This window comes from Patiria miniata, unplaced genomic scaffold, assembly GCF_015706575.1.
Source record: "Patiria miniata isolate m_02_andy unplaced genomic scaffold, ASM1570657v1 HiC_scaffold_7, whole genome shotgun sequence".
NCBI lineage: Eukaryota > Metazoa > Echinodermata > Asteroidea > Valvatida > Asterinidae > Patiria > Patiria miniata.
Genome location: NW_024037074.1, coordinates 42,725,706 through 42,751,280, shown reverse-complemented (window position 1 = coordinate 42,751,280; position 25,575 = coordinate 42,725,706). Strand labels below are relative to the sequence as shown.

General features: G+C 41.4%; 1 protein-coding gene across 1 annotated transcript; it reads right to left on the bottom strand.

Annotated features, from left to right (window-relative positions):
* Positions 1–2,839: 2,839 nt before the first annotated feature.
* LOC119745202 lies at positions 2,840–25,359 on the bottom strand. Its single transcript, XM_038221424.1, has 4 exons — positions 25,303–25,359; positions 13,794–13,928; positions 6,113–6,180; positions 2,840–3,335 (listed from the first exon to the last, which is right to left on the bottom strand). Exons 1-4 carry the CDS (start codon positions 25,357–25,359, stop codon positions 3,206–3,208), a joined length of 390 nt encoding a protein of 129 aa, XP_038077352.1. The 3' UTR covers positions 2,840–3,205.
* Positions 25,360–25,575: the final 216 nt, after the last annotated feature.

Genomic DNA, 25,575 nt, shown 5'->3' with positions numbered 1-25,575 from the left:
TTTTGTGCAACTTTCTCCTTTTAAATGTATGCAACTTTCTTCTTTAAAATGTATGAAAACATCTTGACGTCGCTTTTTGGTCAATCTAATTTAAACGTGCACTTCTTTAAGGATCCAACTTCCCCATGCTTTTCTGGAAAATGAGTGCACTGTTGCTTTGATGTCATTTTAGGAAGACACTCTTATGTTAACGGGTTTCTGTTCAATTGTGAACCCAGATTGTGAACCAAAAAATGGCATTTCTCAGCAACCCAAAGTGTTATTTTGATGATTTTTTTTTTCAGCATTTGAAAGAAAAAGATCTCAGCTTTAATCTGATACCCAAAACATACACATAATCGTTTTCATTATTCCGAAATATTTGTTGCGTCTGCATGGAAAAATAAAGTACAAAAAAGGCACAGCAAACGCATAATGTAAAGGCAAGTAATAACAGGTGGCAAAACCTATAAAGCATAGCGGCCGTGCGGGGCTTGTCAATTTACAAAAGACTATACGACAAACAAATTCAGCAAACAACTAGGCTCCATACAAACTATGCTTTACAGAAGACAATATTTGTATGTGTTTGCTTAGCCTAAAGCTCATACAGAATGAACGTGTTCTGTGTTAAATGTTATGGTAAGGTAAATATCATGTTTCGTCCGATTGCAGACCATACATTACACAATAGTATTTACATTTAGGTCAGTTGAGTGACAGAGCATTCGCTTTTACAGATAGATTAATTATCGACAATGTTGTAGAGATAAATAAGTCACTGTTACAATAGAAGACGTATCTGCATTTACAATTAAAATATTTGGACGTCTTTGAGATATAGTTAATAAGAAAGAGCAAAGGACCCCCGCAGAGAGCACTGAGGTACTCTGCAGGAGATCGGTTGTAAATCGGCCAAGACAATTGGTACACAAAAAATGACAAATAGCAAAAAACCGTGCTGACCAGTAAAGAGCCACCCTTGCTCGACTTCCTATCGTTATTCAACAACTTAAGACAAACCTAAACATAATATATACCAACTAAATGGGCTTTCTCCTCTCACGTTTGGACTATCTTGTCTGCTTTCTCCACCAGTGTGGATGGATAAGAACCACCTGATCGAAACCACACTGATCGCCAGAAAGATTTGATTTATCTTTAGAATATATGTATTTACCTAACAAAGTCATGTTGTAGTTCACAGGTTTTGAGAAGTTTCGAAATATACCAAATAGTACTAAAATCTTTCTGTAATTACTGACAGCAGCACGATTACCTTTTCTAAATATCGGAATTACTTTAGGTATGTTCAATCTGTAAGGAAAAATACATGTCACTTTTATGCATAATATTTATTCTAAGTTGACTTTGTGGTATCTAGACTAGTGTATTGCTTTCCGTTACACCACTTCACAGATAACTTTTCACTACCATCTTTTTTTATTGGCGTCGATTCGTTATTCTCAAAGTTACCCTGCTAAATTCAAGTTAAAAAAAAGGATACGAATGAAAAATCAGCCACCATTGAACACATATCCTTTCGTAAAAGTGTTTTAACTATTATTGAGCGAACAATCTTGACAGGTATGTGGCCAACGTATGCATATAATATGCATTAATCTTCAGGCAAAACAAAGAGACGAATCACACCAAAACGTTCTTGTGTTTGATTCTCTTTTCTATTTTTACCAGTATTGGAGAACTAGGCAGCTGCCACCAACATAGAATACCAATTTTGTGTCGTCTATATGTATGATTCGATGGAACTCCCGGCCGAGTTCGCCTTGTTTCCAAAGACATTCTCCAGTTGATACCTCCCACACTGATAATTCACGATTGTATTTTAGCCCGCTCCGTGCAACTAGTCTATTCCCATGCATTTTGGAGTTATACGAAGTATACCCTCGTACCTTGTGCTCGTTCAGCTTGATCGAGCCATCGCGACTCCAGAAAACCAAGTATCCTTTGAGGTCATATTGCTCGCCTACGAAGGCAGCAATCCCATTGTCATTGAACAGTATCAACAGTACGCGGTAATTCCTCCTAGGGTCAGGATGTATTGGAATTGTTGACAATGTTTTTATGCAAAACTCAGATTCAATTGTCCACACTCTAATCTCGCCAACACTATCACCAGTCATAATAGTGTCTTCATCAAGATGGCCACAGCGAACCTCGGCTGAGTGTCCCCTGTACATCCGTACATGTTGAGACGTTCGCGTATCCCACAGTATGAATGCAGTCTCATCTTCAAAGGACGTGATAACCCAGTGCCCATGGCAAGCAAAACATTTCATGTGTTTCCCTATGGAAACATTTAAGCTATCTGTGCAAAGTTTGGTCTCCGTACATGCAACATTATCTCCACCCTCGACCAAGCCACTGATATCCCAAATGTGCACAGGAATACCCTCATGGTCCCTTGCCCGTTCATGGCTGTACGAGACAATGACTTTGTCTTCTTCCAGGAAGAGACCACTACGTGTAGGCCGATACTCATCAAAGTAAGTCGCCTTGCCCCGGATCAGTTTCAAAACCTTGCCCGTGCTGGTTTCAAATACCAGAACGAATCCCTTGAATACAGCCACCCCTGTGTTATTCTTCAGAGCCATTTCATAATCGTTTTGGAGTGGTGCATTGATACATTTGTAGGGTTGCACCCTCCGCATAAAACTTCCACTCAAATCTCAAATCCCAAAGTTGTACGACCATACTATCATCACAAGCACCGAATGTCATGCCATCACTTGCTACACGTTTCGTCGACCATTTAGAGGCGCTTACTTCAGGCAACGCAAGACGTTGCTCCCGGTAACGCCCCTTAGACCAGTTCCTGTCCAGATGCCAAGCTCTCATGTACACCTCCTTCCATTCACAGGTTGGTGCAAGATCCTTCAGGTTACAGTCGCCAGTAATGACCGAATCCGCCCGAAAGGTTGGACTGGTACCACGTTTGCTGATCGTTGTAGAGTACATTTTGTACATTGGCTTCTCTTTGCGGAGATCTACTTCCGTACCAAAACGTTCCCAATTTCTCAGTTTACAAAGAGGAAGCCAGAGGATGTTGGTGTTAGTTACGTTCCTCCATGTCCTGCTGCATACAGCCAGGTGACACAAGTCTTCTACCGACAGAAAACCAATTATCTTCCATAGGATGTCATTTGGCAAGTAGTCGACAGGATCCAGAGAAATAGACTTCCTCCCAATCAATTGCCCCATCTCATCACAATGTGATCTCATCCGGCAAGTAGTCGACAGGACTCAGAGAGCATGTGGATGGTTCCGAATGACAGACAATGTCGACGTCGTTCGTCCGTGTATCTCCTGGTGCTGAAGTCATTAACGCCAGAATCCTTTAATGACACAGAGATGAATTGAATGTATTCAACAAAACAGTCAACATCCCAGGTTTCATGTTTTCACATCCTGGAGTATTCATCAAACCAATGTTCATAGATAGGAATCTGTAGAGTGTAGATTTAGGAAAGTCTCCCGGGGAAACATCGCACCAACTACTTGTCCATTGTGTCTCTTTTGTCCCGGAGATGATGCACCAAGGATAACCCTAAGCTCTATTTCAAGACAAATGTTGCTCAGAGTCCCTACAACCCAATTTCACATTGAAATCACTCCTACAAGTAGATAAAGCTCTCTTCTTTCATAAAATGGCACCAAATTAGCCAAAACGTACCTCAATTGTTCCAGAAAGATGAAAATTACAGAACATGATTTTCAACACGACTCTCGTGCTCGCGCCATTTTGAGAACTATGTGCTATTTTTCATGGATGTCTTATTTCGATTAAAGGTAGAGTCCATCATTTGCAGCCATCCGAAAAGTAACTGGCGTAATTATTGTTGAAAAACTAACTTGGTTGAAAGATAGTAAGGAGACTAAACTCCCTGTGAAATTATTCTTTCTGGGAAGCTGTCATTTTGAAGTAATCAACGAAAGAAGGCATTTCCAACGGTGATTCTTAAGAAGCACCGTAGGAAAATTTAAATTAGTAGTTCGTTTTGTTATTCAGCGCAGCGCGCACAAGTATTCGAACGACGCACACGCGCGCGCGGTTGTTATAATTTGTCGGATCAGTGCGCGACGTCGCGTATAGTTGCAATTCAAAACAATTCAAAACATGATTCAGCAACTTTTGATTTGAAATTGAGATCTTAGAATGCTGTTTTTCTCGGAATGTACAGCTGAAGCTTAGCTGAAACTTCATCAGGTTAGTTGCTCAGTATCCTTCATTAGATTTTGAACTCTTTTGTTGCTTCAAACGAACAAAATGCACAAATTACAAATGATGGACTCTACCTTTAATACTGCCCTCTTGTATCTTCTTAGTCGTTAAATATCGCCCTCTATTTACTAGATCTAGAAAGGATATGATACAGGTTTTTTTCTGTATCAAAATCGGTCAAGAAATGATAAAAACAGGTATTTTTTGCCGTTTTTGACAAAAAAAATCATCAAATTTCCCATTTTTTAAGAGGCTAGAGATTCATCGATGTGGGGGGGGGGATTCCTTGAGACCTAGGCTATATCATAAGCTTCTTTGTTTCTTTTTGTGTAAGAAAATGTGGATTTTGTTCCTGCGAGAGAATGTGATCAGGGCATAATTGATATCCCGCGCTGCCCTGATTATACAGGGCGAATTCGCCAGCCTCAAGTGCTGTTCCTTTAATGATGATAGTATAATGTGCAGTTATATGCTTGCATCGTACCAAGTATTGAATGTTTTTGTAAATAAACCTTAATGCCCATTTATGACCAACAGATTTAATAAAATATAGGAAGTTGATTTCATCATTATTTTGTTTTAATAAAAAAAAATCAATGAAATCATCATGACATAATTATGGGAACTACTCATACTATAGTGATAGGGAAAGCGGGTTGGTCAGGGATGGGGTGTGTTGGGGTGGGGTGAGCCGGGTTGGGGGTGTGTTATGGCGGGTTGGGGGTGACAAAGAGTGTGGAAATGGTGTGGGATTGGGTGGGGTGGGCTAGGGGTTTGTTAGGGTGAGATGGGCCGGGTGGGGTGTGATGATGTGGGGTAGAGGTGGATTGTGTTGGCGTGGGATGTGGTGGGGTGGGGTGATACTGACAGGGGTGTGGAAGTGGGGTAGGTATGTAAAGGTTGACTTAATTTGAACTTAAAATAAACAGTGTGCTAATTTCTATGTACACAGTCATTTCGACTTAAATGACGCCCAGAAGACTTCAAGGAGTAGGCTATGGTGTCTTTGGGAGGATATAACTCCTTAACAGAAGCACCTATGGCAATATCGTCTGCACTTTGCACCATTGTCTTTCTCCTCTCCAGAGCTTTAGTTTGATGTAAAGTTCAGCTGTATTTGAACATAAAATAAACAGTATGCTCATTTAATAAGGGACACAGTCACGTTGACTCAACACGACCAGAAGAATTCATTGAGTATGGTGTCTTTGGGAGGACATTACCCCTTAACAGAGGCAATTTTGCACCATTGTCTTTCTCACATCAAGAGCTTTAATATGATGTAAGGTTTAACTATATTTGAACTTAAAATAAACAGAATGCTAATATAATATGGGAATTTAATAAGTGAACTGACGACCAGAGGAGTTCATGGAGTATGGTGTCTTCGGGAGGGCATATTACTCCTGATAGGAAGTACCTATGCCAATATCGTTTGCACCATTGTCTTTCTCATATATCAAGAGCTTTAATTTGATGTAAAGTTTGACTAAATTGGAACTTAAAATAAACCGTATGGTCATTTCTAACAAAACAAACACGTTGACTCAAAATAACGACCAGAACTTCAAGAGAGTTTCACGAGTACGGCGTCTTTGGGAGGGCATATCTCCTGAAGGGAAACATCTATGGCATTTCTTTTGCATATTTGTCTTTCTCCCGTCCAGAGCTTTAATTTGCAGTAGAATTCAACCATATACTAAACAATTAAAATAGAGATAGGCCTTGCTAGTTAAACTAGTACGCCACGTTCGCGAGCTAGTGCCCGACCTGGTAAGTCAGTGTAACTGTACGATCGCCCTGTGCCTTTGGGGAACCGGAGCATTTTATGATAAACTGAACAAACACAAATTGATAAAGTAGGCGTAACTATTGCTTAACTCAACTTACCCCGGCATCCGACTTGTCCGATTGGAAAGAAATCTGTAATTCTCATCCGTATGTGAGGGTCTAGTCACCTGAGCACAGACACGAAAAAATTATACAAATTTACAACGGGATGCTGACTATATAGTTCCATTGTCATACAAGTAGCTATTGAGGGCGCTTACAGGTGTGATATGCCTATGCTTGCGATAACCGGAGGTTGTTTAGGGTGTAATTCGAGGACACACATTGAGTAATTGAGGACATTAGTCAAATCGAGGACTTGCAGCTTTTACGTTTACAACAATTTGGGCAAAGATAATGGGCCTACGCAGCTCCACCACTATGTCAATGTCGTTAAATGTCACAGCATGACCATATCTCTCCTCCGTAACAAAATCGAGTCCACCTACAGACTAGGTCGACTTTGACAACTGTTGAAGAACACTCTTATCTGGGCCTTTGCTTCTCACAAAAGCTTTCATGGAACAAACATATGGACAAAATTACTAATAATGCCAGTAAGATTTTGGGTCTCGTTCGCCGTAACTGAAAGCACTGCTCCAAGGACCGGGATGAACGCGCATACACTGCCTTTAGTACGTCCGCGTCTGAAATACTGCAGTTGTATATGGGACCCGTATACAAAAACCAACATCAACAAAATAGAAGCCATACAAAGACGAGCTGCAAGGTACGTCCTCAACAAATACCATCCCACTGAAAGCGTGTCTTCTATGATCAAGGAACTGAAATGGGAGTCACTGGAAACCCGTCGAAGAAACTCCCGACTATCAACAATGTACGGGATCTCTCACGACCAACTTCCATCCAAAAATATCTTTTTAACTCCAGCAGCCTCAGGAACACATGGTTATCATCAGTTTAAGCATGAATGTAGGAATAGGAGTTAGCACGAAAAACTCCCTGGTTTTAATCCATGGTTTAAGTACTGCCACATATCTACCCGCACCGACGTCTACAAATACTCCTTGTTTCCAAGAACAATACCTACTTGGAACAACCTCCCTGCATCAGTCATCTCTGCTTCCTTTTCCCAATTCAAAACTACCCTCAGTCCACCTTAGATATAAATCGGTGTTACTCGCAACCTTGGTGTGATATCCCGACGTGGGGACTTTGCCAAGTATCAACGTAGAAGTAGAGGTTAGCGATAAACAGTTTTAATATTTGAAAATCAATATAAAATCAACCATGATATATACCAGAACATGACCTTTGTGGCAATTGGTAGCATAATTCAGGGTCTTCATTTCTGTTATTGCGTGCAAAATCACGTGACCCTTCCTTCCAGTTGAAACCATAAGTGCCCTGTAATTCAAAAGATGTGAACTTGCTTTCAATGATATATGCTCTTGCCAAGTTGTTCTATACAAAAACAATTACGGTAATGCCATAACGTTTTACATCGCCCTTTAGCGGCATGTTTAAAAATGTTTGAATAATCAGTTGATGAGTAAGGCGTAGTTTGCTGAAATCAGTTTTTTTTTGTAATGATGTATACAACCAGCTTCATGCTGACTACAAGTTGAGGGGGGGTGGAGAGTGATGACGTCACCAGACCAGAAGTTACAATAAAAATACCTTTAAACCTTAAAAAATACTACTGAAAAATCAACCGCGAGAGATTTAATCCAGATTTTTGCTTCAAATCGCACAGAAAACATAGCTCTCAATCTTTCTGTTATGACATCACTATGACGTCATCAAGTATCAGATTACAAGCAACCACAGATTTCTAGAAGTAATCTTTGAAACTCTATATATAATCAACTGTGAGAGATCTGATTTTCCATTTTATGGGAGTTGATAGAATAATCCAGGATTTTCATTTTTGGTATCACGTGCAAAACCATGTGACCCTTCCGTAAAACAGGAAGTGCACTGTAATCATAGGCGAAGCCGGGGGAGGGGGATTTATCCGGTTTTGAACAGTGACCCCATCGACAGACGGTACCCCCCCCCCCTTCCTTCCGGTTGAAACCATAAGTGCCTTGTAAATCAAAATTGGTAAAAGATGTGAACTTGCTTCCAACGAAGTATGCTCTTGCCAAGTTGTTCTTCACAAAAACAACTTGACGTCATAAATTTCACAGCGCCCTTTAGCGGCAGGTTAAAAAAAATTTGAATGAATAATCAGTTGATGAGTGTGGCGAAGTTTGCTGAAATCGTTTTTACAAAAGTTAATGATGTATACAACCAGCTTCATGCTGACTACAAGTTGGGGGGGGGGGGTGGAGAGTGATGACGTCACCAGACCTGAAGTTACAATGAAAATACCTTTAAACCTTAAAAAAAAAATCCTGCAAAAATCAACCGCGAGAGATTTAATCCAGATTTTTGCTTCAAATCGCACAGTAAAAATAGCTCTCAATCTTTCTGTTAATGACATCACCGTGACGTCATCAAGTATCAGATTACAAGCAACCACAGATTTCTAGATTTAATCTTTAAAAATCTATATATAATCAACTGTGAGAGATCTGATTTTGCTTTTTATGAGAGTTGATAGAATAATTCAGGATTTTCATTTTTGATATTACGTGCAAAATCATGTGACCCTTCCGGTAAAAACAGGAAGTGCACTGTAATTATAGGCGTAGCCGGGGGGGGGGGGTAATCCGGCTCTGAACAGTGACCCCATCGATAGATGGTACCAACACCCCCCCCCCCCCCTTCCCCCATTTTACGGAGGCCAAGTGTCCGGAGAAAAACTTGACTACATTGCAGCACGGATGTGCAAGTGCCCTTTTTAAGAAATCCTCCCCCCCCCCGAAAAAAAACGACCTCGCTACGCCACTGATAATTTCTTAAACTACAGTTCCGATTGGGTTGGAAGTTGGTATGTACCTAGACCGGGATATGATAAAGATGATATTTGATGTGAGGTCATGATGACATCATCACGTGACGTGTTACGTCACAAAAAAGTTGCCAAAACAGCCGTGTCTGTCCACAAACATAAGTCTAGTTATATTTTATCTTCTACAGACAGATCACGGGATGTCGATTTCCGCAGGGCAGTGCATTCAGTCTTCACTCTCCCATTATGCTCATTTCAGGTTATTTGAATATATATTGTTGGTAATAACTAAATAATCATAAAATTATTCAAATATAATTCATCATAAACATCAGACTGGTCTTATTACACCAACCGTGTGCAGAAATGAAAAGGAGATTTATGTATTTCTGTCGAGACTAGTCGAGTGCTTCACTTTGCGGCATGTAAGGAATAGTATCCAATGAACGATTTCTGTAAATTGTTTCCTGCACCGGATCTAGGCTGGTCAACTAAATTCCCACAGAAGAAAAACATAATAAACACTAAAATGTTCAAAATTGCTGTGTATAGATATATTTACCAAGAACTCGCCAAACTTTCAATGCGTTCGGAATCATTAAATCACACATTATCATGAAGGGCAAAACCTAATATTGAATTGACATCTCCTCGATGCAAAATCCTTCTTTTGAATAGCACACATTATCAGTTGACTACAAATATTGCAAAGTCAATAAAGTGCCGCTTTTATAAAACACAATTTTTGTGTCATCACTGTGTATTAAGTCCAGCTCTTCAGGACCAATTTTTTTCCTATACAGACATTTACCAGTTGAGACATTCCATACACAAAACATATTGTTATACAGTTTCTGAGTGACAAGTCTACCTCCATGAATTCTGCCTGTCCATTTCACTTTGGACCTTTGCTTGGTAAGCAGAGTGCCATCTCGGCTCCAGAAAACCGCTTGCGTGATACTTAGGGCAGCAATACTGTTATCGTTGAATAGTAGTGTGTGGATACGATTAGTAGGAGATGTTGACAGTGTTCTCATGCAAATGTCTGATTCAGTCGTCCATATTTTTACCTCACCACCCAAATGATTCGCTGTCATAATGGTGTTTTCATCTAGACAAGCCCAACGAACCATATCAGTGTGTCCCTTGTACATCCGTACATGCCTTAGCGTTCTTGTATCCCAAAGAATAAATGCGGTATCATCTTCTTCGAAGGACGTGATAACAAAGTGTTTACAGCAAGCAAAACATCTCAAGTATTTCTTTGTGAGCACTTCACTTCTCAAGCTATCAGTGCAAAGTTTGGTCTCCGTACACGTACCATTATCTGCCCCCTCCACCAAGCCACTGATATCCCAAATGTGTACAGAAGTGCTTTCGTTGCTTTCCGCTGACAAGCGAAACTCGTACGAGGCAATGACTTTGTTGTCTTCAAAATGGAGATCACGGGGAGACAATTCATCAAATGTACTCGCTGTTCCGCGAATCATTTTCAGGACATTGCCTGTGGTACTTTCAAATATTAGAATGCCTCCCATGAATGCAGCCACCCCTATATTATTCTTCAGGATCATTTTTCGTATTGACTCTTTGGCTCCATAGTACGGCGGATTGTTTAATTGATCTACCGAAACAATTGATTTCGTGAGTTGAATCTTCTGCAGAAGGCATCCACTATTTAAATTCCACAGTCGCAGGTACCCAAATTGATCACCTGCAGCGAATGTCCTGCCATCGCTTGCCAAATCTGTCATATGTTTATGGTCAGACAACACAACACGATGCTCCTGGTACCGCCCCTCTGACCAGTTCCTGTCCAGATGCCAAGCTCTCATGTACACCTCCTTCCATTCACAGGTTGGTGTAAGATCCTTCAGGTTACAGTCGCCAGTAATGACCGAATCAGCCTGAAAGGCTGGGCTGGTACCACTGGTGCTGGTCCCTGTAAGTTGGATTGGCTTCTCTTTGCGGAGATCTACTTCCGTACCAAAACGCTCCCAATCTCTCAGCTTACAAAGATGAAGCCAAAGGCTGTTGATGTTAGTCACGTTCCTCCATGCCTTGCTGCAGACAGCTAGGTGACACAAGTCTTCTACCAACAGAAAACCAATTATCTTCCATAGGATCTCATTTGGCAAGTAGTCGACAGGATCCACAGAGCATGTGGATGGTTCGGAATGACAGACGATGCCCCTCGTATATATAGGTGTCAATGTTTCTCCTTCAGCAACAGCCATTTTGAAAGATTGTGGTAGAATGGCAATCCTGTAAATCACGGAGAGAAAAAAATATTTTCATGCAATAAAACACCAAAAGTCCTGAATATTTTCGCATTGTTTTCAGACACTTTTGAAATGTTGCTCAGTATTTGCAACGAAAAGTCTCATGATCTGAGGCTATAATATAAGTAGGAAAGAATGTTGCATCCTGACTCCACTTCAACAAAGTCTATGGAGAGTCAAGAAAAAATTCAAAGTATTTCCTACCAAAATTGGAAATGTTTCTCAGCCCCAGATTCATGTCTTTTATCATTTTTGCAATGACTGACCTTTATTAGGATGATATATGAAGAAAAACACAGCGCCAGATTGCAACAATCTTTCCAATATGTGCAATGACCGACTGTTTATTGAGATGATAATATGAAGAAAAAAGTGGGGTCATGTTGCGACATTCTTTCACACAAGTCACAAGTAGTTATGTAGAGTCTGTAATACTACTCTTACTTTTTGTTTAATCCAACCAAAATTTGACTATTAAATAGAATTTACTGGTTTATTTTCGCACAAAAATGTGTTTAAATTCATTTTGGCTTTTGCCAAGGACTACGTTCCTTCCTTTATGCTGGAACGCTGTACACAGTTGCAGTCTCTGGCAGGTCGTAAGCATGGGCGTCGCCAGGATTTTGTCTAGAGGGGGGCAAAAAAAGAAATTTGCCGAAAAATGCTTGTATTTCTCAACACATTTTCGATTTATCAGTTTTAGAGGGGGGCAGAAACATTTTGCCCCCCCCCCAACTCATTAAATTTACACCACTTTGTCTTCGCGAATCTTTTTCTTTTCTTTTTTTTCTTTTCTTTTCTTCCTTTTTTTTTTTTTTTTTTGCTTTTCCAGGGGGGGGGGCAAGTGCCCCCCCCCCGCGACGCCCATGGTTGTAAGCCGTGTCTCTTTCACATGGTCGGATTGTACTTGGCTGTGGCTTGAACTTTGCACACGTGTCTACATGGATGGTCTACGTACGTACGTATGTAGACCCGTGAACATAAATTAGCGAAATCGTCCCTCTATGACAAAAACTGCACATTACTTTACCGTGTGATAAGTAATCACATACGAAGCTTTCTTGAAATCTGTTTTTTACGCCAAATCTTGCATTTGAACGAAATTTGGGGGGAAATCTTACCCCAACCTCGTCCATGCAACCTCCTGACTGACTGGACTCACACCAACCTCGTCCCCAGTGCTTACTTTATTTCCCAACTCGTTTCCAATAGTAAGCAGGAACACGGTCGAGACGAAGTTGGACTTTCCCCAACTGACGCATGCGCATTGTGTTATACCGTCTTGTTTTGTAGGATTCGACAGCTGTTTTCCGTCGCAGCTAAAATAGACATTTTTTTAGACAAGTCTCCAGTCCTTTCCTCTCTCACCGCACCCGTACACGGGCGCACATGCTCGCCGTGCCCGTGACGCGAAAATAAGAGGAAATCTTATTTTTATTTTTCTGAACAAATGACAAGGACGTACTTTATAAATACAAGGAATTCCTAAGCAAAACCTGCAAAACAAATTTACACCTCACGTTTAAACATTTAGTTCTTGTGCTTACATTTATTTATTCAACAAACAGGTGGATCTGGCTTCCTATAAATTGAATTCATCATATGAGAATATTCTTGTCTTTTTCACTTTAATATTCAAATTTTACTATAATTAAGTTAAAAAATGAGGTCATTACACTTTTCACCTCTTGTGCCATTACATTGGCAAAATTGAACAGTTGCTCTTCATGCTCTAGCTTTAATACACTTGCTACTAAAATCAGAAGAAAAAAGAAAGAAAAAAGCTGATCTTGTTGTTGAACTGGGATATCAATTCAGTTAACCTCAAAGACAATCCAGAGGTCTTCTTATGGACAAAAAAGATGTAGTAGCCGTCCTCCCCACAGGATCTGGGATACGACATGAAACACCGTCAATCTGTCCAAGCGACAACCTAAATGATAATAGACCTTTCTGCGCTTGGTTGGCAAACTGCATTTTTGCCAACCACGGCCTGCAAACTATGGAAGGTCCAGCACTGCAAAATTGAAAAAGAGTTATTACAGATCACCAAAATATTATTTGATACTTGAAAATACAACATTTTCAACAAAGCTACAAAATAATTCCTACATATGCCTTTTTACTATGTGTTGATGGCGTTATGAGGATCTTTTTGGAAAAATATGTTGCCAACCACGGTTTCAATTTATGCGCTTACGGCAGCCCATACAAAATGGCGCCAATGTTTACAAACAAAAGAAAGGCCTATTAAGTATTATGCGTCACATGAAGCAGACAACTTGTCCAGTTATTTTGTATTTCTACACGTTCGTATATGGGTCTTCATTTTTGGCAAAATTCTTCGAAATAACAATCCTGAACGCGCGTGAAGGCACAAAAATATTTCTAGGTAAGTACTCAACCTGCATACGAAATGATGTACCGCGGAACAATTTCGCCAGGTTTAATAATGACACCGGAACGTGGCGTTGTAATACAAGTTACAACGCCACGTTCACGGCTCTAAGAAGTACGTATGCAGCCGCTACCAATACATACTCGTCTCGTTTGGCCTAAATATAAACGTGGTCTTAAAAGTAGGTAAATACCCACTCACTCTGTACACTCGTTTTCCTTCTGCTATTTCCGATGAAAAATTGAGAAAAAGTATACACTGCAGCCAGCACCGCACCGTCGATCGCCACTCCCAGTGCAGTTTGGTTGGTGCAGTACAGTCCGTGTGGAAATTGGTCTAGTGTCCAGCCTATGTACACCGTACCGTGCATTGAACAAAATGCAAGATAGGATGCTGACTAATGTCCCGTACTCAACCATGTGACTATTGAGGGCGCTTGACGTTCTAGCCAGTCATCACTTTCCGTTCTCTGAAGGAGAAATTCACATTGTTTCAAAATGTCTCTCGCGTTTTTTTCTCACTCAAGGTGAATTTCTTAAATGATTGTTTGAAAGGTTAACAAAATCAATATAAGAAAAATGTTAGTCAGGTGGTTTTTTTGTGTCACGGTTGCAATTAATAATTGTTTATTTGAATTAAATGTTATACTTCTTAGTGGAAATATTTTTAAACAAAAAATTATCATCTTAATTGCGTATATATTAATATGAATACATCCATTTTTTTTTCGAAGGAAATTTAATGTACATGATAATACCGTGACATTAACGAAGACATTGAATGTTGGAAATAAAACTTGTTTACATCCAACGCGGCACCATACGGGCCATCGATCATCTGAGCCACCCCCAGTCAAATCCAGAATGTGATCTTTGTTGCGGTATACCCAAGTATAAATTCGGACGCTTGGGTCGCTGTTTATGAGGTTTCAGGCGCCTTTCCGACAGTTTTATTGTCAAATATACGGTAAAAATAATATACATTTACTTCACCACTTTTCTCTCTCTCATTTCCCCATTTCTTTACATTTTCCCCTTCATTTTGATCATCCGGAGTTGGTGTGGGGGTGGGGTAGGGTGGGTTGGGGGTTCAAGTATCCCCCCTCCCCTACCCCTCGCGACGCAAAACGAATGAGCCCACCAGTCGTTGGTGTACAGTGTAATGTACGGTACATACAAATTGGCGTACACAGGGGAGTCGGAACGCTTTTCAAACTGGGGGGGGGGGGGGGGGGGCAACACCAAAAGGGGGCACTTATCCAGAAAAAGGGGCACCTTCCGTTGGTGCCCAAAAGTGGGTCCACAAATTCACAGCCCGATTAAGGGCCCGGGGGGGGGAATATAATTTAGATGCTCTGTGGTGCGATGTAAGGCAATTTCTGATCACTTTAAGCAATTTTGGTGAGAAGATGGTGATGCACGTAGTTGCTGCATTTTTTGGGGGGCATGGCGCGTTGACCCCCTCCCCTCCCCCGGATCTGGGCCTTCGGCACACTGCACACCTTCTGCCCCGGCCCCGGCAGTAACCCCTGTGGATCCGCCATGAATTTGACTAGCTATGTAGAGAGACCATTTTTTTTTATCGCGAGAGGGGCACTTTTGCTTTTGATGGCCAGCTTAGTAACCATTCTATTCGCGTGAGGAGGGGCACTATTATATTTGTAGGACACTTTTCCATGAGAAAGGCACCATTTGAATGGTGCAAGCAGGGCACAAACACAATTGTGCTTTCGAGGGCCGGGGTAGTTTTCCATCTCGAGAAGGTGCACAATCTTGTTAAAGCGTGAGGGGAACTTGTGTTTTTGAGGGTCAGTTTTCCATTACAAGAGAGGAGACAATTTTATTTGAAGCGCGGTCATAATGCTTTCATTGTGTGCGTTTGAAGGGCACTTTGGTTTTCATCTGGGGGGGGGGGGGCACTTTTATAACCGCGAGAGGGGCAGTTTTGTTGGCCTGATTTGCAAGTAAATATAAAAGTCATGCAGGTGCACCTTTTAGTTGCAGTCAGGATTTGAAGTCATTATGTGTGTAGCATCGATAGTCGAAAACGAAAGTGTCTGTATATCTTCTGTGTGGACGATTACTTATCATGAAAACTTATACATATAATGGCCAGTCCATCTAACCAATAGATATCCTATCGGCAATTTAGAAAACATACGATGTCCATTACTTGAAACATTGCACTTTTTATGGGCTGGAAATTAATTAAGAACGCTGTTTTTAGGAAACACAATATTGTCAGGTCGCGCGTCGTTGTGTGCAGGTCGTATTTCCAAGTCACCGTCATGATGATACGTGTAGATTATGCCTCAAGGATATCAACCTTGTATCCATACATTCTAGCAGTCGATCCAGGGGTGCATGGCCAAAGTGGGAATAATTCAATTTACAGCCAATCAAATTAAAGCTCTGTATAGGTATAAAGGCTGCGATTGGCCAACAGGGGTTACTTAGCGCGCGCTCAATCGCTTCCCAACACAAGCTTGAGGGTTGGACCTACCTAAGTTCAAGAGCCCCGCCCCCAGGGCAAGGTAAGGAATAGCGTGTAACGTAATGCTTGGGGTCGATGTTTGGCTTGGAGTATGTCATGGTTCTGGAGATAGTAGCTTGTAATGAGGTGAAGCATCGAGTTTCAGCTGGACCCCTCTCCTCCCATTATCTCATCTCTGTGGAGGGGGACCAAGGAGCCAGAGAGGAGGCAACTTCAGGCCAGGTAGATCACACACACACACACACACAAAATCATTTTTAGACCACTTCTTACTTTAAAAAGATGCCACGGGTGAACTCATAATCATGTGCATACAAATCCAACCCACGCCTGAATTCACGAACTGAGAAAAATCCTCCCTCCCGATAAAAATCACCCACAAAGAAACTCGTGCAGAGTGGATGGAATCAAGATTGATACATATTTTAACCAATATGGTCGGCCCTACTTTTCTATACCATTTCGGGTTCTAGATGAAGACTTGGAGGTGGGTGGCTATTAAGAAATGTAACAAAAAATATATATATATAAAAAATAAAAAAAGGTAAAAAAATTTAACAAAAAGGAGAAAAAAAATGAAAATATTCGGCATGCAGAAAAGGGGAGAACATTTTAAGTCAAAGAAAAGATGAACAGGTCATTTGGAAAATGATAAAATATGTCAGGGATATAAAGGAAAAATCTGCTAAATCGCAATACAGGAACCCTTGTTTTCGGTTGTGGTAGTGTAGATTTCATCATTCGGAATCGGGGATATGATATCGCCTAACGCGTGGCAACGCCCTCCCTCGATCTCCGGAACTAAGCCTCCTTACTTGACATTTTCAACCCACAAAACTGGAAGTCCTGTTCAAACAAATCCCCCAACCCAACCCCACCGTCCCCCAAACAACACAGTTCTACACTCATCACATTGTATTTATCACCGAAAATGAACCCAAAGCTAAATGATGGGAAACTGCTTCTCTCCTGGGACTCGAAGTAAAAATTGACTGGAAAGCGGAGGCAAACAAAGAAGAAAACCCAACGACTTCATTGTAAAAGCATCACTCCGCCATAATGGTGTGCAAAATAGAAACACAAGGCTCCTCCTCTGGATTTAGTTCATTTCGTATTCTGACTATGGGACCGCAGATTCATATCTCTCGGCAATTTTGCAAGTACATTGTACTTTAGCGAATATCTGAATAAACCAAGGCAAATAAATAGTTGCTTGGGCATTATCTGCGACGAACGAGGGGATGGTTGAGCGACAATGTGAAAAAAATAAAGAGTAACTTAGCTTACTCCCTCGCTTCTGATAATGCAATAATGATGCACTTTTTTGCCCCTCACAGCTTATAAATACACAACCGGCCAAAAGCACATGCAGCCAAATACCCTTACCTTAAATATCATTTGCAATTCTCGTTTCTGATAATTTCCAATCATTACGGGCTTACGGGGGAATTAATCCCCGTGAATGGACTTGAGATTCTAATCACTACCACATGGTTCTTGTATCATATCAATGGTCATTGCACCCGGTATCCCGTCAATTCTTTGAGTTATCAAAATGGAAAAACAAAATGTTACTATATGTACATACACCACGCACAGCAAAGTCCCTATGGGCAAATTCCGTATACTCAACACAGTCGATGGGCTGCACAATTATAATGATATTGCGTGAGATGTTTTTTTCTCTCTGTCTTTTTCATGAGTCTAGATTGTGAGTAAGTGGAGTGTATCGGCAACATGCGCTGAATCAATCAGATTAAAGCCTTGTAAAGTAATGCTTTAATAATCAAGCGATTGCCTTTACTGGGCATGCATGTCCTGATGGGCCTTGAGGGACTGGAACGGTGCATGAATGACCGCCGCCTGCCATTTTGTCCTCTGTGTAAGGATTGCGAAGTTGAATGTCCGCAACTTGAAGAGGATGTCCTCAGTGTAGTTCGCAAAAGTCGTCTCCCTCCTAAAGTCTGTCCGGGTTAGTACGACTATGCGCTCCTTGCTCGGTTGAAAGCATATATAGGTGAAATTCCGGGAGCTTCTCACATTGCCTTGTCTAGTTCCCAGACCTATTTATTTAAAAACTCATGGTTCTTGGGTCTGGCGTGTTGAATGGTAACTCATCGCAGCCTATAAAGACTGGATAGCTAATAAAGAGCCGCACAATGTACGAATTTGACGCCATATTGGTGAGACCGGCTGGTGATCTTCAAAGGACAAGTTGCCGTCTTTATAGACAGCTTGATTTCTTTTGTAACGTCGCGGCTCACTTGACTTATATTTTGGCCACCACCACTGACCAACTAACCAAGGTTTACTACATTTTTTCTAACGTAGTGGTTACTTTTATAATGCCGCAAATCACTTTTTTCGGCGTTTTTGAAATAATAATCACTACGGAAATGTGTTCCTTTTAGAACATCATAATATGTGTACGTGACCAAAATGCGCGTAAACTGTTGATACAACGCGCGCGTATATTTACGCGTAGAACGTTCGTATTATACGCGGCCATCTTCGTGAGACCGGGGGCGAATTGGTCAATATGCAAAGTCTACTGTGTGATTGTTGTATGCATATCCGCTATCCAGTCTTTATATAGAGATCAGTGGTTGGAACAAGCGCGGGATTACGTAAGTCCTGCATCGCTTGAGCGAATCGGAGTAGTCGGCATTTGGTCTGACCTGAGGATCTACATTCACGTATGCACAGCCACGGTCGAACGTCTTATACATCCTAACATGCAAATTGTACTGTGCACGACCCCGCGCGCCAACCAATCGGAGTCGACTTTAAAAGTTTGACGTCATTTCGATCAGAAATGTGGACTAAGCTGTTGATTGGTCAATTTGGACGCCATGTTTATGTAATACAACAACGGGTTACCAAAGAGTTGATATAATAGGCGCCCGCTGAATGGTCAGAACCTCGAGGTCAAGACACAGTCTTGTTTTGCATAAACAATCGCCGAATATGCTCACATATTATAGACCCTTGCTGTGCAAAGATATATTTCAATTTGTTGGTTACAAAAAAGGAACGGGTACTTATATTAACGGTATTTGCTCTTAAGGGGCTTGGGTTGTACATTTTTGCTTTGGTAGGCCTACATGTATAGATCTACTGATGATTGCAAGTGGTAGGACTATTCGTGTACCAATATAATAACCCAACATAATATTTATAAAAATGATAACCTATTGTTCTGGTAAGAAACTCCATTTAGCCTGCATTGGTATTTACGAATGTTGAGGTAACTGACCGCTTTAATGACGTTAGGTTCTCTGTTCTGATTGCAAAGGGTTAAAAAAAAGAAAGGCATCGACCGTTGTCAGCATCTCTGCGTCAACGTGGCAGGTGCCATTTCACCATTCGTCAACTTACAATGTCCACAGAGATCGCGACATCCTGACCAGAGTTGGCAAATTGAATCAACAAGAACACCATTCAGTGTGATTTTTCCCTCGTTCTGATGATCCGAACCGGTTCCCTAGACATGGGGAATTGTAGTCGGGGTGTATGTATATATATTCCCATCGTGCGTGCTCTCGCCTTTAGGTCTGTACTAATTGCTGGTCTCGAGACGACGAGAATGAAGGAATCGATTTGGCTACCGCACTGCTCGCAAGCTTGCCGTCCGCGACCACTCGGTCATAAATAGATCACCCATCCTGCCTTGGTGTAGCCTCGGCTATACCTGGCCCGTAGAGAGACCAACATGTAGAACATGACATCGATTGGTTGGGATCTGGTGCAGTCGGGTCATACCGATATGTACTAATTCCTCACAGTATAGTCTTTCTAAGATGTGCCTGTCACCTCATTCTGTCGTTGCTCTTGTACTTTACAGTGCATCACTAGGTACTGCGAGTACGCCTCTTAAGTGGAGGATGGACCGAAGGCATAACTGCCTCAAGTGACACCTCTGAGGTTGTACATTAACTACTGAGGACATCTAAGTGGAGACACAGCAGCGACCTCGTTTTGGTCACTGTGCTAATGAATACCTAACATTTCTCCTTTTTGTTTTCTTGCAGGAACCCCAGCTTATTTGGGTTCAGGCAGTCTTGTAATCGCCACAGGGGAGATAATTCAACCTGTTAACCTGATACCCAGGTTATCTATAGTTCCCCTTGCTGGCAGATAGTGGCTTACCCCTGGAGGAGGAACATTAGCAGGGAGACGACAACGGGAATCATTACCTAGAACACCAGCTCTACCAGACCAGGACAGACGATCCCAGTCGCTGACTGGACTGTTTTGGGAGGACACACGATCTCCTGGAGTCTTCGGGGGGAAGAAGAGGAAAGAAGATGCGCGTTCCAGCGGTTGCTCTTCGGTGTCAAGTACGTGTGTAAATTCTGAAGTTACGGTGTCCGGTATATGAAGACGCCATCGTTGACGTATCGCGCCCGGGGCAAAGCAACCTCATCCACCGCCGCCAATCAAGCGGCGTACCGCTGGTCGGAGATTCACACGCGCGTTGTTCTCGTCAGCTGCAGTATGTCATAGGATGCTAGGTTTAATACCTGGTTGGGTGTGTACGGACGACGACTACACGGCTAAATCTCAGTATCATGAACGCATGGATACCTTGACGGGATACCTAATCTGCAGCTGGAGTTAATCGGAAATTTATGCAGCAAAGGTGAGTAGCAAGCTTATCCGGTTTTTGATTATCTTATTCAAGACTTGTGAATCAAAACACTGTCGTGATCAGTCCCATTGAGCCTCAACAGCTGCAGCGCGTCATGTTCAGCCTATGTCCGCGGCCATATAAGAAAATACAAAAATAAGGCAGCGGTCGGCCGACCAGCGTTGGAGAAATACAGTTATTCTTGAAAATGTCAGCACACCAGGAACCACGATTTTACAGGATGCTTTAGACTGTCAGTCCAGTTAACAATTCAGTAAGGTATTTCGTGATAATTTGATCAATTCGTTTGTTGATGTTTGCAAATGTTGTATTTTCCCTTTAACCTTATTTTCAGTTTTCGTTTTGCAATTTGCAAGGGCATTTTTAGTGCCCTTTTTCGGCTTTGATGCTTATTCGAATTACCATATCCATGTGCAAAAGTGTGGTGTCATTTCAGGCAGAAACCTTTATGCTACAGCTATTTCAGCACCAAAAGTTGCCAGAATTATGAATTTTTTTGTTTTTGGAAAATGTTCTTTTCTTTGGTGATTCCTTGTTGTGTGTCAATAGGTAGCAGTAAGCGAATGAGCAAACTTTTTTTCACACAAATGTTTTCAATGAACAATCTTTTAGGTACACAATTCAAAACCCCTAAACTGAACAGTGTCTTCCAGAAATGACATCACAGCAACTGCGAGTTCAGTACTGTTGTCTGGAAATGGATGACTTTTTTTTAATGTTTAAAGAAACGCACTTTTCAATCAAATTAATCAAAAGGGATGGCAAAATAGTTTTCACATATTTAAGAGGAGTAAAAAGGTTGCACAGAATGTATTCCTCAGAAATATTCATCTCATTGACCGTTTACGTTTTTAAACTGAAAATCAGGAAATGTCCAGCCGACCGTATGTTGTCAGTAGCGGCTAGATTTCCAGATTGTTCTTAAGAATTACAAACAATCTCCATTTTAACTATGTTGTTTTGCGGGAGAGTAATCCCAAGCAGCTCGTCTTGTCTTGCAAATTCATCACAACACTAGTGTTTTGAAGCCGGTGGAAATCAGTAATTGACATGTGGATGTGAAAAACAATCGACAACAATTTTGTGGTTGTTATTTTGGTTAGTGTCACCCACCGTTCCCCTATGATATTATCCGCCCAAGGTGCATTGTCAATCATTACCGTTCCCCTATGATATTATCCGCCCAAGGCGCATTGTCAATCATTTTCAATAGGAGGGGTTCATGAACCTTGAGGGCGTCTTGCCTTTCTCATCCCATGCTCCAGTCTATACAGGGTGAGTAAAAAAAAACCGAAACGTAAATATCGGGAATATTGTTTCATTGAAGTTCTGCATGTAGCACTTTCACAATCTAGGATCTGAAAGCCCAATTCATCAGCTTTCTTTTAGTACAAGAATCATTCAAATCACTCATGTACTTTTCAAGTTACGGAATTTTTAACACAACCACCGTTTTAAGGTTCTGTCCACGGATCACAAGAAAGGTGTGCGTTCTTTCAGCAAAACGAAAACAATTCACACACATCCCTATGTGATTTGTTTTCATTTTGCTGAAAGAACACTCAATTTTTTGTGATACGTGGACAGAACCTTAAAACAGTGGTTGTGTTTAAAACTCCGTAACTTGAAAAGTACATAAGTGATTTGAATGATTCTTGTACTAAAAGAAAGCTTGTGAATTGGGCTTTCATATCCTAGATTTTGAAATGGTACATGCAGAACTTCAATGAAACAATAGTCCCGACATTTGGGTTTCGTGTTTTTTTACTCACCCTGTACATGGTTGGTTGAACGAAAAAGTCCCTTCAACGCTAGCACTACGTAACTAACCTTCAACGATTACAATGGTCTCAAATGACGTCAGGCACCTCTGATCACATATGTGGGTGAGGGGTGGGTCTGGACCTCATTTGACACTAGGGGGCGTTTTCCCCCCTTTTCTTCTCTTTATTTCCATTAGTATACTTCACGAATCTCTGGAGCCAAATGCATGGGACGCGTAACCCACAGCACAAAAAGAAGTTGCCTACTTTCTGTTTGGTTTAACTAAAATAAATAAATGGACAACTCTGTTATCATTCTGCGTGTGACGGGGGGGGGGGGACGATCCGACAGTCTTGTGTTTCACATTCATTCTGTTTCGTATCTTAAGCATTCTATTTCGCAACTTTATCATTGAATTTTTTTTCTTAAGGTATAATCTTCTATCTCTCATAAAAACTCAAGAGGGTCTCTATGAGATTCTTCCTTGCAAACACCTCTGGGCTCTTATGGCGTCGTTGTGGTCAATGTCCACGCATAAGGACAGACAGCGCTAGAAGTGATTCCCCAATTAAAGAAGTAAATCCACGATTATCTTCATCCTTTAATCATGCATTTGGCTGTAATGAAAATCGACAAGTGCAATGAAAGTGATGTATTACTGGTTAGATTTAATTAAATTAATTTGATGGATCGGTAATCCGGTGTCACGCAGCATTCAAAGGAGAATCGGCTACTTTCTGAGTAAGAAAAGTGAATCGTTCTGTCTGATTAAACTAAATAAATTACTCACATTTATAACTGAGCCCAGGCTTGGCCATTACTGTTTTTACGTTAAATTAAAAAAAAACATCTGTTTGACAGTGTTCACTTTTTCCACCGAATCTTGAAACACAGTAAAGTCTATCATCGGTACTTTTCTTTAAATTACATTTCACGCAGAGAAGGTTCGCCATAATGCATACTTCATCAGCCCTCGGGAGAAACCGGGCACACTATCAATATACGAAGACCCCCTTAGTTGGTGAAAGCATCGTGCTAGGACAGTTGTTGTGTACAATAGCATTCACAATGGTTTCTCCATTGAAGGGGGCCTCATACGTGTACAGTGATAATGTGCCTGGCTGGATTCGTCTATTATATCAACCACGTGGGCCATTATCTACATTCGGATGCGCCCTCTAGCGGCTCAGGTCTTTCAAAGAAATATGAAAACTTTTCTGATTATCTATTTTATATTAATTCATTATAGATAGTGATTCCAGGTTATATCACCATAAAATTCACGTAGAAGCTATTTCGATAATTTACAATATTTTCTTTTATTATTTGAATTCAAAACGCGTATACATTGGCGGCTTGTTTTCCACTTGCTGCTCTGTGGCCATTCAAGCATGCCCAAATTGGAAAGGAAATACATAAATATTAATGTTCCATCATGCATTATTCGTCTCATGAATGACTCTTACATGAGTGCAGCGATGTCATGTCGCGGTGTCAACTGCTGACGTCATAGTATACACTGTCTACAATTATTATTCCATGGCTGAGCAATAAGTGACCAAAATTTGGATTGAATTTCAAGTATAGAATACAGTAGCAGATCTAGATGGGGGTTCGGGGTTGCAAGCCCCGCCCCCCCCTCTCCCGTTCAGCCGCTGCCTAATGTTGTGATACCAGTAAAATGGGGCCAAATATGATACATTGTAAATGGAAAGCTAAAGTAAAGTTCAATTTATTCAGAAATTGCCTTAGAATGCGGGAGAAAGCTTCGTAGATTAAAAAAAAATTGCGAGGCGGGGGCATGCCCCCGGGCCCCCCTCCCCCAAGCAAGCGTTGGCTTCGGCACGCCTTCATTCACCTCCCCCCCTCCCTCATGTCGAACCCCCCCCCCACCCCCCGTTGCTAGATCCGCCCGGAATACCTCGCGCGCGAGATTTCATGTGTTAATGCATTGACGAGGTATGTAGTGTAAGTGAGCGTTTCATTCGAATCACAAAATGCGCAGAAATTTGCTATCCATAGGCCTAATTTCGCAGAGTTCCCTACAAAATGTGCCTTTTCCTTTTAACTTGTTTTGATGCATTACAAATTTACAAGTAATTATGCTCACTGAAAGTCATTTGCAAATGGTGTAGGTAGGCCAACCCATGGACTGAAAGTTAACCATCTTTCTGACTCGCACACAATAGCAGGTGAATGGAAGTAGGCTGTTCAACTGCAATGAATCTTGTCAAGAAAACGAGCTGTAATTTGTTTGGTTAAACAGTGGTAGGCCCTACATGTATATTTGTATTGCTGAGTTGCTCTCAATAAGAGCAGGACACCAGAGGCAAGTTTGTTGGTGCTGTATGTCACGCAGAGAACTTTGCTAATTCCAGAAGTTATTTTCTTAGCTCTAAAGGTTACCAGCCAATATTTCATGCTTATGACTGGCTCCCATCAGCTGACTTTTACTTTGCAAGAAAATTTGATAAAAATAGCGTTTTCTGTAAAGTAGCGTAGTGATGTGAAATTGGCACATTAGACCATTCACAGCGAGGCAATGTAAGTCAGACGATGTTGTACTTTAAAGGTGATGAGGAAGTATGCATTGGAAACAGCCTCCCTTCAAAAAACGAGTGCAACAAACTGGCACAAACATGCCTTGTCATTTTGACATCTCGGGCAGAAAATACAATCACAACATCCGTCTGTAGACATGCACGCTCGATCATCCTCCTCCTCAAAGGTCACATCAGATACTTGCTGCCCCCTGGACTCAATTGGACACCGTCCCCCATCTTCCAGACTTTCCAAATATACCTGCCTGGTGCCGCTGAATTCCTCATTTCTAAAATTTGGCGGCAACTTGGCAGCCATGTTGTCTGGCTGCATTGATTGTCTGAGCATGGTGCATACCCTCAGCAACTATTCATATTTGGTGACCATGAACTCGTTTCGGACTAATCGATGTCTTAGGTCTATCCCTACTCTTCACATCTTTAAGTTTAAGTAAGTCTTAAGAAAAGGAATCCAGCTTTATCGCTACAAAATAATACCCAGCCTTGTCCCCACCCTCCTTCTGCTTGGTTCGTT

Excerpts from the sequence above, each read along its gene's own strand:
- LOC119745202 (XM_038221424.1), bottom strand. The coding sequence starts at position 25,359 with ATGGCTGCCAAGTTGCCGCCAAATTTTAGAAATGAGGAATTCAGCGGC. Across the intron at positions 13,929-25,302 it reads AATTCAGCGGCACCAGGCAG|ACCAATTTCCACACGGACTG; the intron begins GTATATTTGGAA and ends GCTGGACACTAG. Across the intron at positions 3,336-6,112 it reads CGGACAAGTCGGATGCCGGG|GATTCTGGCGTTAATGACTT; the intron begins GTAAGTTGAGTT and ends GTGTCATTAAAG.